The 15,428-nt window shown below is 38.7% G+C and overlaps 1 protein-coding gene across 1 annotated transcript; it reads right to left on the bottom strand.

Moving 5' to 3' along the window:
• Positions 1-3,896: 3,896 nt before the first annotated feature.
• LOC149188324 (glutamine--fructose-6-phosphate aminotransferase [isomerizing] 1-like) lies at positions 3,897-14,877 on the bottom strand. Its single transcript, XM_089411645.1, has 11 exons — positions 14,271-14,877; positions 13,912-14,084; positions 7,137-7,263; positions 6,756-6,901; positions 6,436-6,606; positions 5,768-6,128; positions 5,389-5,639; positions 5,170-5,284; positions 4,784-5,039; positions 4,501-4,669; positions 3,897-4,329 (listed from the first exon to the last, which is right to left on the bottom strand). Exons 1-11 carry the CDS (start codon positions 14,509-14,511, stop codon positions 4,246-4,248), a joined length of 2,094 nt encoding a protein of 697 aa, XP_089267771.1. The 5' UTR covers positions 14,512-14,877; the 3' UTR covers positions 3,897-4,245.
• Positions 14,878-15,428: the final 551 nt, after the last annotated feature.

Raw genomic sequence — 15,428 nt, 5'->3', positions numbered from 1 at the left:
AATCAAAATGATTCTCATGGTTACAAGCCTCTTGGGCAATCCCGATTAATATGGGCTACTTCGTTACATAACTTATTCCAGTTATAAAACTGACTGAATGGTAAAAACTAAATTTACCCGCCATTACATAATTGTTGTCATTCTTTCAACACAGAGACCCATGTATGGAATGTTTTTCATTTTGGTTAGGAGTTCTCATTGTCACTATTCGTCATTTGATGCTAGAACGCGGGATTCGTGTTCCTTATTTGTGGTGACAGTGTTGACACTTTATGTTTGCAAGTGCCTAGTATGATGCTACTTTGACATGGTTGTTGTCGAGATATGACTTGCAGAGATATAGTGATTGCAGAAAAGACCTTCACTCATTGTGAAAGGTGTAATGTGCTAGTTGTTGTATTGTGTTATTAGGGTTTGGCAAAAATTGATTGATGTATTTGTCATAAACTACCTTGGTCAAAGTGATGATGGTTATGATGCATATAAGTTTGATAGTGAGAGAGGTTGATTTTGGTTTTTGAACAGATAATATGGCTTAAAACTTGAGCTAGGGTTTAATGTTCTATTGATTAGTTGCTGCAGAGAGGGTTTTGTATTGTTGAGAATTGTTTTGTTGCTAATTGCCAAGGATGTCTTGATCAGTATATTTGGCATTTTCCATTTGTTATCATTAAGTATCGTTGGTTAATGTCGATGAATAAGGTGGCCTAGTGAGGCTTGATTGGCTACTAGGTTTTGATCAGGGTTTGTTACAAGATGCACAAGTTATTGACTCTGATTATGCATACAGTGAATGGTTGATTACTATAATTTTCCATCGGTTGATTTGTTATTAAAGAGAGAGTTTTGTTGACAGTTAGCAGAGATCAATTTTGTTTGATGAGCAAGGATTTGTTGCAAAGAGGTTTCAGTACTTGTTATTCAGATTGAGCATAAGGTATATGTGGGTCCAATTTGAAAATTGGATAAAACGTGGCTTGCAAAGTTTGTGATTGAGGCAAATGGATCCAATGTGAAAGATTTTGAAACATGGTCCACAAAGGAACTAAGGGTTGAAGCCTTCACTGAGGGAGTGGTAACTTCATTCTGGTGGTGGTCGATAAACTTGATCAGGGAATAGTAGCTTCCTTCCAGTGGTAGCTGGAGAAACAAGAGGAGGTGGTAGCTTCCAACAGGTAGGAGTTTGCGCACTGCTAAGAGTATAAGTTAGTGCAAGATGTAATGAAAAAAATTCTTTATAAGAAGAAGACAAAGACAATAGCAGCGACAGTTTTCCCCGGTTGGGTTTTCCACCTAATATCTAGTGTCCCTATGTGTTGATTTGATCGTGTGTTGCATTCTTATGGTTTACATGTCTTTATGTTAAATGTTGCTCATGATTTACTGCATATGCCTAGATCTACTACATAATGTGATGTTAATGAAATGAAAATTCAGATAGCATTGAAAATAAAAGCATAAACTAAGTAAAATTTTATCTGGCATGAAATATTGATTCACCCCCAGCCCCCACTACTTCCCCACCCCCCTCTTAGTATTTCTAAGACTAACTTTGTTGCCTTGATTTTCTATTCCCAGATGAACACTAGAGATCCAACCACCCATTGACACCATGCTTGGGATACTACATTAAAGATATGAGAGGCTTATATCAACTATGAGTTGTACCAGAAAGGAAGGGGGCCATAGTCTTCTTGAGGGTGCATAAATAATACTATTGGTTTGTGGTCCAATCCACTCCATGCTATAGATTGTGATGAAAAGGAAAAATCATTGCTCTAGAAAATCGCTACTACCAAGTACCAATCCAATCTCGGTACAATGTGGCCAAGTCCCACCCATCAATTATTCCATGTAATTTTACCTTTGATTAGTTTGATATCTACAAGTCTAATAGAGAGATTAAATCCTCCATTCACTCCCTAAATGGGTCCCAAACGAGACTTTTTCCTTTTTCTTCCCATGGGTGTAGGGTGGTATTGAAGTCCCCCCAAAAACATAATTTAACCCAAACTTAAGACTCTTTCATATCAAAGAGAGAGGACCAACATATTAACTTTTCCTAATAAGCCAGAGAGTATAACATTGATGACATTACATAACTTGTTTGTAGGAAGACAAAGGCAAAGTGCCAACCATTAAGGAGATTTCTACACTTGGATCGGCTTAAAAGACTAAGGAGGACCAAAGAGAACATAAACCATCTCTAGATCCCATTGCATAGGCACTACTTACCTGCCATATGCAATTACCTTCTTGGAGAACCTTTTGTTAGACAAATTTTGTCAAATAGAGCAGAAGGATTTGGGGTTTGTCTTCCCTTCGCTTCCCAAACCCTTGCAATTCTCGAAGACCAACTTCATTATTTACATGAGGTTTTTGGGACAACTCCTTGTGAAGGAGTCAAGCTGCCTTGTTTCTTTGTCATCCTTTGGCCTTCATTATACATACCTTCAATTGTGGGTTGCATTTCCAATTCCTTATCCTTATCTGATTGCTAGTTCTAAATTGTCTTGATTGGCTTTGCTGCCTACTTTTTAACAACTCTTCCAATTCTCCTATTTTTTCATCTATTGAGCCAAGAGAGGGCCCAAAGGATTTCTGCAGCTATTGATGAATGATATACCTCATCTTCTTCTTATTCAAGCATCTCTGCATTTCAATTTGGGATCGGCACATCCTCTAAAGGGGGAATTTCTTCCAATGGTCCTCGTTCTCTCGTACTCGAATAAGGGATCATGGGGACCTCCATTTTTTAAGGAGGGATATGAGGGTCCTCCATATTCTCTAAATGTGCAAGGACCTCATATCTGCAGCTAAAGGATCATCATCGTTATCTTTTCCATTAGTGGACTATGCCACTGGGGGCACTTGGGGGGCACTTGGAAGGGATGGATCCCTTTGGACCCTAAGGTTTGGTCCATGGGCCTTTGGTGGAACTGACTGCTTTGCTAGAGGCCCTTTTATAGATCCACTTCAACACATATCCAAGCACAGGGAAACATCATGTCTTGTGGTTCAGCGCAATCAATATATTCTCTTAGAGCATTGCCAATATTCTTGATATTTTCCTTATTGGAATAGTGCAAGGGAAGATGAGAGGGAGTTTAACACATAATACTGGAACAATCAATGGGATATCATTTTTAGGATTAAAATTTGATTGAGATACAATACCTGCGATCCCATAAAATACAGACCACCCCTGAAGGTTAGATCTCAATCAAATTCTCCTCAAACAAAAAGGTAAAAAAATCATTATTGCAGAAAGATGGAACGAGCTTCCCCTTAATCAAGGGGCGCAATTCTTGTCAGTCTGAATATTTAGAGATCTCAGGGAAAGCCAAACACTTAGAATTGAAATATCAGCCCTCAATCTGCAAGCTTTGGCGCCATTGAACGTGGTTGATTCCCATGGATAGAGACTTAGGGGATTTCATCAAGTTTTTTTATAAGCTGTGAAGGATGGTATTTCTGAGTCCAAGGACATGCTAAGACAAGGGTGTTGAAAGCAGCTATGTTTGGGGCTGGACGGGGCAGAGGAGGAGCAAGTCCTGAGCCCAACACCATGGAACACTAACAAAATGAAGCAGCTAGAATTTCGGGAGCAATAGGCAGAGCACCAAAAACTTCATTCTTCCAAAAACAATGAAATTTTATTTAAAGTTATTGAAATATAAAAAAATGGTATTAATAAAAAAATACTTCCAATTACTTTATATATAATAAAATAGATATTAAAGTATGATTTAACATTCAATTATTTTAATCAATAATTTTAAATAACGTAACAATATAAATTCTATTCTATATTGAGTGCATAAATAATTACAACAAGGTAAAAAGGGCCTCCTATAAATTATATATAAATAATTTATTAAAAAAGAAAAAACCACTTCTTTTAAGTCAGGAAAAATGAATATATTTTATACATAAAAAAAAATGCATGGAGTTACCATGTTTCTAATGTCCCTCGAATGCTTTAGAAGATAGAAATGTTTCAATAATGAATTACAGACAACAGAACCAGAGTACGGCTGTAATGCCTCCTTCCCTATTAATTGCAAAGTTTCCGAGGGAAGCTTAAATATCAAGTGATCCCCTCCATGGCCGAGGGGGGAATGAAAAATAAATTGGACCCCCATTCCTGTATGCCTGAGTCTGTTTCTTGTGTCATTTATACGGATATTCAATTGTTACCTATAACAATTCAACAACAGGGAACAAGGAGGAAAAAATCTCTTTTTACTCAGTCGTGACACTCTTTGCAAGGTTACGAGGTTGATCGACATCATAACCACGAAGAACAGTAAGATGATATGCTAGGAGCTGCCCAAAATACAAAAAACTAGTGTCAGATAACAATATAACATATCTAATTACTCCAGATACACTGAAAACCAACAGAAAAATACAACTTATTTCAACAATATAGTTCATCTGTAATGCCTACATCTGCAAGTAAAATTAGAAACTTGAGCTACAACCAGATGAAGATACCTGCAATGGTACGATGTTAATGACAGGTTGAAGGCAATCCTGTACTTGAGGAACTTCAATAACACGACAACCGCCATTTGGGCATACCAAGGATGCCTCTCCCTTCGAGCACATCACTATCAAGCGCCCTCTACGTGCCTGAAGTTGTTGAATTACCGATTGTTGCTTGCTGTTTAAATATGAAAACTTTCATCAGGATTCACTATAAAGCAAGGTCAACATTTATGATTCGCCAGTTTATGACATTTATTTATTCAGAAGACCAGTGGTGTTTAGGCATTACCTGAAACAATTATCATGTGTCGCAATCACAATTATCGGAAGTGTCTCATCAACAAGTGCTAGAGGGCCATGCTTCATTTCACCAGCAAGAATTCCTTCACTGTGCATAAGCGCCACTTCTTTGACTTTCAAGGCACCCTCCAATGCTGTGGCATAGTTATATCCACGGCCAAACATTAGCAGTGACTGCTCACCCATCAATAGCATCGCAAGCTCCTTCATTTCACCATCCAGCTTCAATACCTCTCTGACTTTGTCTACCATCAAAATCCACAACCAAATAAATGGAACTTCACTGATACAATTACAGTTTTAATGGGAAAACGGCATCTACTACTTGAAGTTGAGCCATCATTCAAAATTTTCAAGGAAGCATACTAAACTTACTTGGCAAGTCAAAAAGTCCATCTAATATTGCCTCTCTACGTGATTGACTCGAAATTGAATCCTCTCCAACAGCCAGGGCCAACATAGCAATTACTGCTATCTGACTTGTGTAAGCCTGCAATCATCAAAAAATTCCGCTGATATGAGGAAAAACTTGATAATGGAATCAAATGGAAAGCAGAATCAAGAGAAAAACTGAGGAAGAGAAAGGCATATTACCTTAGTACTAGCAACACCAATCTCACACCCAGCATTGATATGAACACCGCAGTGTGTTTTCCTTGCTATGGCACTACCCACAGTATTTGTAATTCCAACACACAATGCTCCTTTTCTCAAAGCATATTCTAATGCCAGCAGAGTATCTGCTGTTTCTCCTGACTGACTGACAAATACTGCGGTATCTTCTCTATAAATTGGTCCTTGTCTATCTAGTAAATCGCTTGCAAGCTCCATTGTCACGGGGACACCTTCATGCAGAAAGCAATGCACAAACCATTAATATGTAAAATCTTGAAATGAAATCTCCTTTACAACTCCAAATGTTTGAAAACATTTACTCTGGCTGGCCCAATACCATGATTACATTTAAGCTTACCAGAAAGCTCCTCAACAATCGATCTAGATGCCAAGGCAGCATTATAGCTTGTACCACAACCAATGAAAATAATTCTCCTGCACCGCCTAATCGTCCACAAATGATCCTTAAGGCCACCTAAAAGAACACCCTTTAACTTGCTGTCCCCTCCTCTAATTAGCCTTCCTCTCATTGTTGTTGTTAAAGACTCAGGCTGTTCATGAATCTCTTTTTGCATGAAATGCTCATAATTTCCCTTTTTTATTTGTTCAACTTCCATCTCCAAGATAGATAAAGCACGTTCAACAGAAGCAGGACGTGGTAAACCCCCCATCTTCTTTGCTTTGTCAAAATCAAACTTGAATACTGATACGCCGCCGTCCTATCAAAAGCATATAAAACAATTGCAGGTTCGTGTGATTCATGTGTGGTAATTCATCGACATATTGCATCTTTTAAAAAATGCAAGCACGTGTTTCATGTGTATTGCTGTCTAAGTGTCAAATTGACACTTGGATTTAAAAAACTAACATGAAAGATACGTCACTTCCATTGATGGAAAAAATATCAAGTTTCATCTTCCAGTAATCTGATCGTGTGATCTTGAAAAGCAGTGCCTCTAGCCTTGGATGAGATTTTAAAGATAAAATAATCACAATATTGTACTCGTAAAAAAACAGATGACATACCTTAACATGAGCAACTTCATTATCCTCAAGGACCAACACTTCTCTTGTATGTTCAATTAATGCATTGGCATCACTTGCAAAGAACAATTCTTTGGGCTTTCCATTCTCCTTATTCAGTCTAACTTTTCCATCATGAAAAGCAGCTCCACCTTTCCCATCCTCAGCCAATTCCTAAAGTATATGTATATAATAAAAAGGTGTTGATTATACTGATCAGTAAAAAGCAATGATTAGTTTCTATAGAATATTAAGCTCTGCATTAAAAGTATCGCTTGTTTCCTGTGTTGAACAAGCATAAATCCATGGCGCAAAGCACTGACCTTAATGCCAAGCAGCAATGGACTGCCACGCTTACATGCAACCAACTCATTTGGGTAGTGTGGACTCTTGAAAATAAGAGCATAGGCTCCTTCGAGTTGCCTCATAACCTCCATAACAACTTGGGTAAAGGGAACCTTCTCACTACCTGCTGACAATCAGATACTCAGAATCCCAAGTAAAGCACACAAAACTCCTATAGAAAGGTGTTGTTAAAAAAAAAAAAAAAAAAACAGTCTACCAGTAATACCCCTTCATTAAGCAGAAATGATATATTAATAATCAAGTTAAAAGGCACTTGATCTTTGCATCAAAGAAATGCATTGCAGGGACATGCATCTAATCACAGGTAGATCATTTTTTTCTAAATCAAGAGCATTCACCTTCTCCATCATTCGTCTTTTGTTCTGATAGCCTGTCAAAGACGAACTTTGCCAACTTTGGAATAACTTCTGTGTCAGTATCTGACTCAAACTTAAAACCATGTCGGAGTAGAGTCTCCTTCAGAACCTGAAAACCGCAGTAGAAACGGTATCAATGGATTTTGAATATTGAAACCAAATTGAGCATGATAAGGTTGATTTAAATCTAAGTAGCGTAGTCACATCTAATATTCGTCTATGTCGTCACTTCCAACATTGAAAGATTTTTTTGGCATCCATTGTAAACAGAGGATATAGCTATATGTTTATGTAAAAAGACAAGGCTTAATTATTTTACTTAGAATAAAAGTATTACTGCAATAAAAATTTATTGTAAGAAACACCATTTACAGAAAAGAATATAAACACTAAACAGTTTGATAAGTTTAACATATAAAAGGGAATTGGAAGGTCAAAATAAAATTTCAAACCAGTGAATTGGGAAGCTCAAACAAATACACTTAGATCTTTCAGTGAAATAGATGACATGTTGGTGAAATAGAAGAAAAAGAGGAAAGAACTACACACATTCAGTTAATATTGACCAAGAAAACACCATAACTAACTGGAAACCAAACACACAAATAGACACAGGATTTACGTGGTAAAACCTCGACAATGTGTCAAGGAAACATCCACGGGGCAAGGGATTGGAATGTATTATTCAGCAATGATTCTCTTCACTTACATTTCATGGGCATTCACTAGTTTTATATCATCGACCTCCGTTACATAACTGACAATTCGGTATAAAACTGAATAATTACATTTTACCCAAAATTACTAATTCGTTGTCAAACTAACAAACTCCACCTTGACAACAATTTTCCTAATCCCTTGCCCATGCCCATTCATCATCTTTTCTGCAAGCCAAGAGAAGCTAAACACCACCGCAGCTTCTCTATTGTAACTAGCTTTGTGAACATGTCTGCACAATTCTCTCGCGTATGGACCTTTTGAAGAGCTACTTTTCCGCCATCGATCACATGTCTCAGAAAATGATACCTTACATCAATGTGCTTGGTTCTGCTGTGATAAGCAGGATTTGTAGCCAAGTGAATAGCGCTTTGACTGTCACAAAGTACATTCACTTTCTCTTGCGTCCTTCCAATCTCATCGAGCAGACCCTTTAACCAGATTGCTTCTTTACTGGCATCTGAAGCAGCTATATATTCGGCTTCGGTAGTGGACAACGCAACTGTTTCTTGAAGCTTTGACATCCAACTAATTGCTCCACCTGCAAGAGTAAAGACGTAACCTATAGTAGATCTTCTTTTGTCCAAATCACCTGCATAGTCAGCATCTACATATCCGCAGACTGATCCTTCACTACCATTAAAGACGATGCAATGGTCACTTGTGCCTCTTAGATATCGAAGCACCCATTTCACTGCTTGCCAATGTTCTTTACCTGGATTTGCCATGAACCTGCTAACAACCCCAACTGCATGTGAAATGTCAGGTCTTGTAGATACCATCACATACATTAAGTTGCCTACAGCATTTGCATATGGTACATGAGACATATACTGCTTTTCTTCATCAGCTCTAGGACTCAAAACCGAAGAAAGCTTAAAATGGGAAGCTAGTGGAACATTAACAGGTTTCACATTATTCATAGAGAACTTTTCAAGTACCTTCTCCACATACTTCTGCTGTGATAACCAAAGCTTACCATTTTTCCTGTCTCTGTGTATCTCCATGCCCAAGATATGTTTTGCTGCTCCAAGATCCTTCATATCAAACGTCCTAGAGAGTTGAGCCTTTAACCTGTTGATCTCTTCCATGCTTTTGCTTGCAATAAGCATATCGTCAACATACAAAGCTAAGATAATGAATATGCCATTGAAACTTTTGAAGTCCACACAATGATCATACTCACTTCTTATAAAGTTTTGGCTCACCATGAAGGAATCAAACTTCTTGTACCATTGTCTGGGAGACTGCCTCAGACCATACAATGATTTCCTAAGCTTGCAAACTAATCTTCTGTTGCAACCTCGTACAAAACCTTCTGGTTGTTCCATATATATCTCTTCGTTCAAATCACCATGTAGAAACTTTGTTTTACAACTGGAGAAAAAATCTCATGAAAGTCTATACCTTCAACCTGAGAATACCCTTTTGCTACCAGTCGTGCCTTATACCTTTCGATACTTCCATCAACTTTCCGTTTTAGCTTGAAGACCCATTTACATCCAACAATACTTCTCCCTTCAGGAAGCTCTACAAGATCCCAGGTATTGTTCTTGGCTAAGGAGTCCATTTCTTCTTCCATAGCCATTTTCTATTTCTCGCTATCTGTATCATCTACTGCTTCCTGATAACAAGAGGGTTCCCCATCTTCAGTAATCAAAGCAAAAGATGAAGCAGAATCTTCATACCTTTTGGGAGTTTTCCTTTCCCTTGTAGACCTTCTCAGAGCGACTGGTTGCTGAACTGGTTCAAAAACTTGCACTGGTTCAGAAGCTTCAACGGCTTCCTTTGTGTCTTCAACACCTTTTTCTCCAGAAGTCTCTCCTTCCTTTCGACTGTTACCGAAAGGTCTAGCCTCCAACTGAACTTGTTGATTCGGCGATACCTGTTCCTGTTCAATTCTTTCAACACTTGATTTTAACAGAGAGGATTCATCAAATGTTACATCTCTACTAATGACTATCTTCCGCAATGTAGAATCCCACAACCTATATCCTTTCACTGCATAGTCATACCCAACAAAGACATAACATTTCGACTTTGGATCTAATTTTGAACGCTGATTTTTCGGAATAAGAGAATAAGCATCACAGCCAAATATCCTCAAATGTGAATAGTCACAAGACTGACCTGTCCAAACTTCTTCAGGAATTTTACAAGCAATTGCTACTGAAGGTGATCTGTTAACTAAATAACAAGCAGTAGATACTGCTTCTACCCACAACTCCTTTTGCAAGTTAGCATTGCTGATCATGCTTCTGGCTCTTTCCATAAGAGTCTGATTCATACGCTCAGCAACACCATTTTACTGAGGAGTATAAACAGCAGTTTTGTGTCTAACAATTCCCTCATCCTTACAGTATTGTTCAAATTCAACTGAAGTGAACTCACCACCATTGTCAGTTTTTAGACATTTAATAGATTTGCCTGTTCTTTTCTCTACCATTACTTTAAATTGTTTAAAGACATTTAATACATCAGCTTTCCTTTTTAGCATATAGACCCAAACTTTATGGGAGTAATCATCAATGAACGTTAAAAAATACAATGCACCTCCATATGACACAACAGGGGATGGCCCCCACAGATCAGAATGAATATAGTCTAAAACATCTTTACTATTATGATTTCCAACTTTAAAACTCTATTTACACTGTTTTGCATACACACAATGTTTACAGAAATCTAACTTCAAGGATTTCAGACCGGGAAGAGATTTACATTTCATCAGTATATGAAGACCTTTCTCGCTCATATGACCCAATCGCTGATGCCACAGACGAGTACCTGCTTCTTCCTTCTCTGATGCAACCGCTGCTTCACTGACTTGAGTACTTCCTTTTAACCTGTAAAGATTTCCAACCTTTTCTGCCTTCATAACCACAAGGGCTCCTTTAAAGACTTTCAAGACGCCATCCTGACCTGTAAACTTATAACCATCTGAATCCAACACTCCCAAAGAAATCAAATTTTTCTTCAAATCAGGTACCTGTCTAACACTAGTTAATGTCCTAATTGTGTTATCATACATCTTAATCCTGATATCTCCCATCCCAACAGTCTGACATGACACATTGTTACCCATAACCCCAGAACTACCATTTACATTTTTATACGAAGTAAACCAATTTCTATGTGGGCACATGTGATGCGAAGCACCAGAGTCTAACAGCCAGCTATCTAAACCCTGAGAGACATTACATTCAGGTGAAGTTTCATCTATCATACATAATTCTTCAGCAGATAAAACTTCGTCTATCATACCTGAATCAACCTGATTCGCTTCGTTCTTCAGGTTTTCGGATTCCTTTCGTTTCCAACAGTCCTTCTTCAAGTGTCCAATTTTACCGCAGTTCCAACATTTTGCCTTACACTTCTTTCCCTTCGATTTCGATCTGGAAGACCCCCTTGGTTTTTCTCCTCTTTCCTTTGAGCGTCCTCTAGCGACCATGGCTTCTGATGCAACTGTTTCAGTGTTGGATTTCCTTCGTACTTCTTCAGACAGGAGAGCTCCCACGACTGATTCAAACTTCAAAGAATCAGCAGAGCTGAAGCTGATTGAAGTTACGAAGTGATCCCACGATTCAGGCAGAGAACACAGCAAGGTTATGGCTTTATCTTCTTCCTGTATTTTGACTTCCATATCTGTTAATTGACATATTAGTGTATTAAAAACATTCAAATGTTCTGCAACGTTTGAACCTTCTTTCATTCGAAGACTATATAACTGTCGTTTCAGATAAATTCTGTTGGTTAATGATTTTGTCATATAGAGATTTTCAAGTTTTTCCCACAATCCTGACGCCGTAGCCGCTAGGCATAACCGGATGGTATTGAGAGCTCGGGCATCCAAGTCCTCCCAGTCTGAAGTAGTCATGGTTGCAGGTTTCTTAGTTGCCCCATCCAATGCCTTGTGCAACCCTTGTTGCACAAGCAGATCCCTAACCTTCAGTTTCCAAAGAGCAAAATTGCTCTTTCCGGTGAATTTCTCCACCTCGAATTTCGCATTCGACATCTTGGCCATTTTGTTCTTCTCCTAGGGTTTCAGTCTTCCAGCTATCCTTTTCTTAAAAAAAAAACCTTTGTTTCCCTTTTTCTTAAAAAAAAACTTTGTTTCCCTTTCTTAAAAAAATTGAGCCCTCTTTTTTAAACAAACAAATTTTACAAATTTCTTTCTTGCAAACCCCTTTGTTATTTTTTTTCTTTTAACAAACAAAGAAAAAGCCCTTCCTTTTGTTTTCTCCAATGGCTCTGGCATGCAAGTCCTCATGCAGACTCTGCCTGGTTCTAGCAAGCAGCACGCAGGCACCTCAACGCGACGGCTTCAGCAACGATTCCAGCAGGTCCACGCAGAGCAGAGAACAGCTCTTCACGCAGGTCACACGGTTCCTTCACGCAGAAAACGCCCAGCAGGTCCACGCAGATCTCAGGGAGGTCGACGCAGGTCTCAACGCCTCCTTCACGCAGCAAATCCGCAATTTGATTCAGTTTGATTCCCTCACGCAGGTACAGAAAACCTCACGCAGGTCTACCCTCCTTCACGCAGCAAATCCGAAAAAAACCTCACGCAGGTCTTCTCAGGTCGCCTTTCACGCCTCGCCGGTCTTCACACAGCTAAGAACCAACCGCCACGCAGCAATGAAATGCCTCACGCAGATCTCAGGGAGGTCTTGATTCCTTCTTCACGCAGACAGCATCAATTCTTCACGCAGGGTCTTCACACGGCTTCTCACGCGGACAGGCTCTTTCACGGAAAAAAAACGCCTCACAACTGATACAGCTTCACGCCCAATCGCTCGGCCCTCGGAGCTCTAATACCATTTGTTGGTGAAATAGAAGAAAAAGAGGAAAGAACTACACACATTCAGTTAATATTGACCAAGAAAACACCATAACTAACTGGAAACCAAACACACAAATAGACACAGGATTTACATGGTAAAACCTCGACAATGTGTCAAGGAAACATCCACGGGGCAAGGGATTGGAATGTATTATTCAGCGATGATTCTCTTCACTTACATTTCATGGGCATTCACTAGTTTTATATCATCGACCTCCGTTACATAACTGACAATTCGGTATAAAACTGAATAATTACATTTTACCCAAAATTACTAATTCGTTGTCAAACTAACATGACAGTGCAGTAATGATTCAAATGTTTGGCTCATGAAGAAAGGACACTAGATGACTCAAGTCTCAGTCCTGGAAAAATATCAAATAAATCCCATTAAAATTTAAGGAAAACCTCACACAAGTTATTTTATAGACACTTTCAGATCTTATAATCAGTTTGCTCCGATCCATACACTGCAGAACTTAAACAAAACCCTTCCAAGTCCTTTTTATGGATTCCATTTTCTAACTTCCTGGAACATCTAAAGGACTCGTGCATATGCAGTAATACAAAGGGGATCTCGAAGTATAGCTTACACTTTCCCCTTTAGATATCAAAAGAAAGAAGCAATAGGAAATGTAACAGGAAACATAAAAAGGTCCCAAAAATTCTGTTGCCTTGCTCGTACTTTAGCGTGCTTTTGGAATTTTCCATTTGTTAATCCGTCAAATCAATTACGTCACAGGATTAAGAGAAGGGCATAAGATATCAGATTCAATTAGCCTTCATGGAGGCTTTCGGTAATACATTCCATTAGCCATCCTATAGGGTATGATTCAATTAGCCTCCATGCAGGATTTCGGGAGTAAAATTTGTTAGCCATCCTATAGGGTCTTTAAAAGGGATATTATTGGAATATGCCAAAGCAACCATTTCTGAATGAGACAAGGATATGAAGATACCTCAGTATAATTTACTTCTACCCCAAATAACATTACGGTAAATAAATCAGTCTGCACAAAAGGTTCACTTGGAAGAGTGGTGTTCATTTCCATGGAATCCATCTGGCATACCCCACACGAGCCAACTACACTGAATCACTCTGATCTAAGCCATGGCCTGGACCGAAACTTCGAATTTTTTGCATATATCTAAGTTCCACAATTTTCATAAAAGAAAGGCAAAAGAAAAGGGGCATACCATGTAATTGGTAATGATACCATTGTGAACAACCAAAAACTCATTTTCTTTTCCAGAAGACTGTGGGTGGCCGTTTCTAGGAGAAGGGGGTCCATGGGTTGCCCAACGTGTATGAGCAATCCCCACATGGTTTGTGAATAACTCCTCCAAATTCAAGTCTGCCGCATCCGCTTCTGCATCGAAATTTTGAAGAGAAAAGTTTAACCTAAATTACACTAAAAATTAAAGCTGACCCATTTGAAAAACTGCAAGCCATGCATTTTCCCAATATCGATTTTCTCGCAGAACATATCCAAACCAATACCAATGAAATCAATGCACATTCTATGCTATGCTTTCAAAGGATCTTTCATACTGACCTTCATAGACCGACCTGACTAACTGGTCGATCTTACCCTCCTGGCGAAACACCAAAGGGGGAGAGAATCCGGACTGGCATCTGCCATCTTTGGATTCATTTGTTGGGTGCGAATCAATTGAAATTCCTGCGGAGTCATAGCCTCTGTATTCGAGCCTTCTCAGGCCATTGAAGAGAACCTCAAGGATGTATCTCCTCTCCCTGCACACGCAGTAATTAAGGTAGGCAAATATACCGCACATTTTCTCACAACCCACCTAAATAAGAACTGCAACAAAGGAAGAATGAAGAAATCCCAAGGGATCTACACAGCGACTAATGATTTTGCGTTGGGTAGTTGTGCAAAGAGGGTTCTGACAGAGCTCACTCGATGGGCGAAATTCGAGGCTAGGCCTGCGGTGGGTGTGAAGTCAACATGAACATAAAACTTGAAAACTATATTAAATGCATTTGTCATTGGCTGAGTTGCTAGGAATTTGCCTGAGAAATTCAGATCGGGATTTGGGATTCAAACCAATGTGCAGGAAAAAGTCAATCCAGAGAGCAGTCGAGTCAAAAAGCACAACTTCCATCGACGGTACGCGGCGCATGATATATTCACCAACAAAACATGTCTAATATCGGTGGAATAGTGACTCACTTGCGTCTTTTAGGTGTTGCGCAAATCTCGTAACAAATGGACAGGTCATAAATATGAGAAGAACTTTGTAGAAAATTTAATTAAGTGTATAGTTTCACATGTGTATGTAAATTCTAATATTTATGTAAATAAATAAGGGTTTTACATTAATAGAAACTATAATATTTTTCATTATCAAATTTTGACATCTAGGAGGAACTTTGTAATAAGATTGGATGATTTTATGTTTGATAAGTATATAACTTTGGAGTTTGTAATAAATAGATTATTTAGTTTCATAGGGGTTTGGCCTTATTAAGGCACAAGGTCAATACATTTTTTTTTTTTTCAACAGAAAAAAGCATGATATAATTATATTAAGGTGATATAATTTGTCGAAATACATAAGTTGTCTCCGTGGAGACATAAAACAGAAGGTCGTTCCCCCATGACAGAAAGATTGTTTGCTGTTACAGCATTATACCAATGAGAGCATATGACCTACGATGCTACGCGGAAGTGTGCAGAATACCTGAAATG

This window comes from Pinus tabuliformis, chromosome 3_1 (genome assembly GCF_031772625.1).
Source record: "Pinus tabuliformis cultivar Carrire ecotype Pingquan chromosome 3_1, CPIR1, whole genome shotgun sequence".
In the NCBI taxonomy this organism is placed as follows: domain Eukaryota; kingdom Viridiplantae; phylum Streptophyta; class Pinopsida; order Pinales; family Pinaceae; genus Pinus; species Pinus tabuliformis.
Note: the sequence above shows the minus strand (reverse complement) of the source record. Positions and strands in the feature narration are given on the sequence as shown.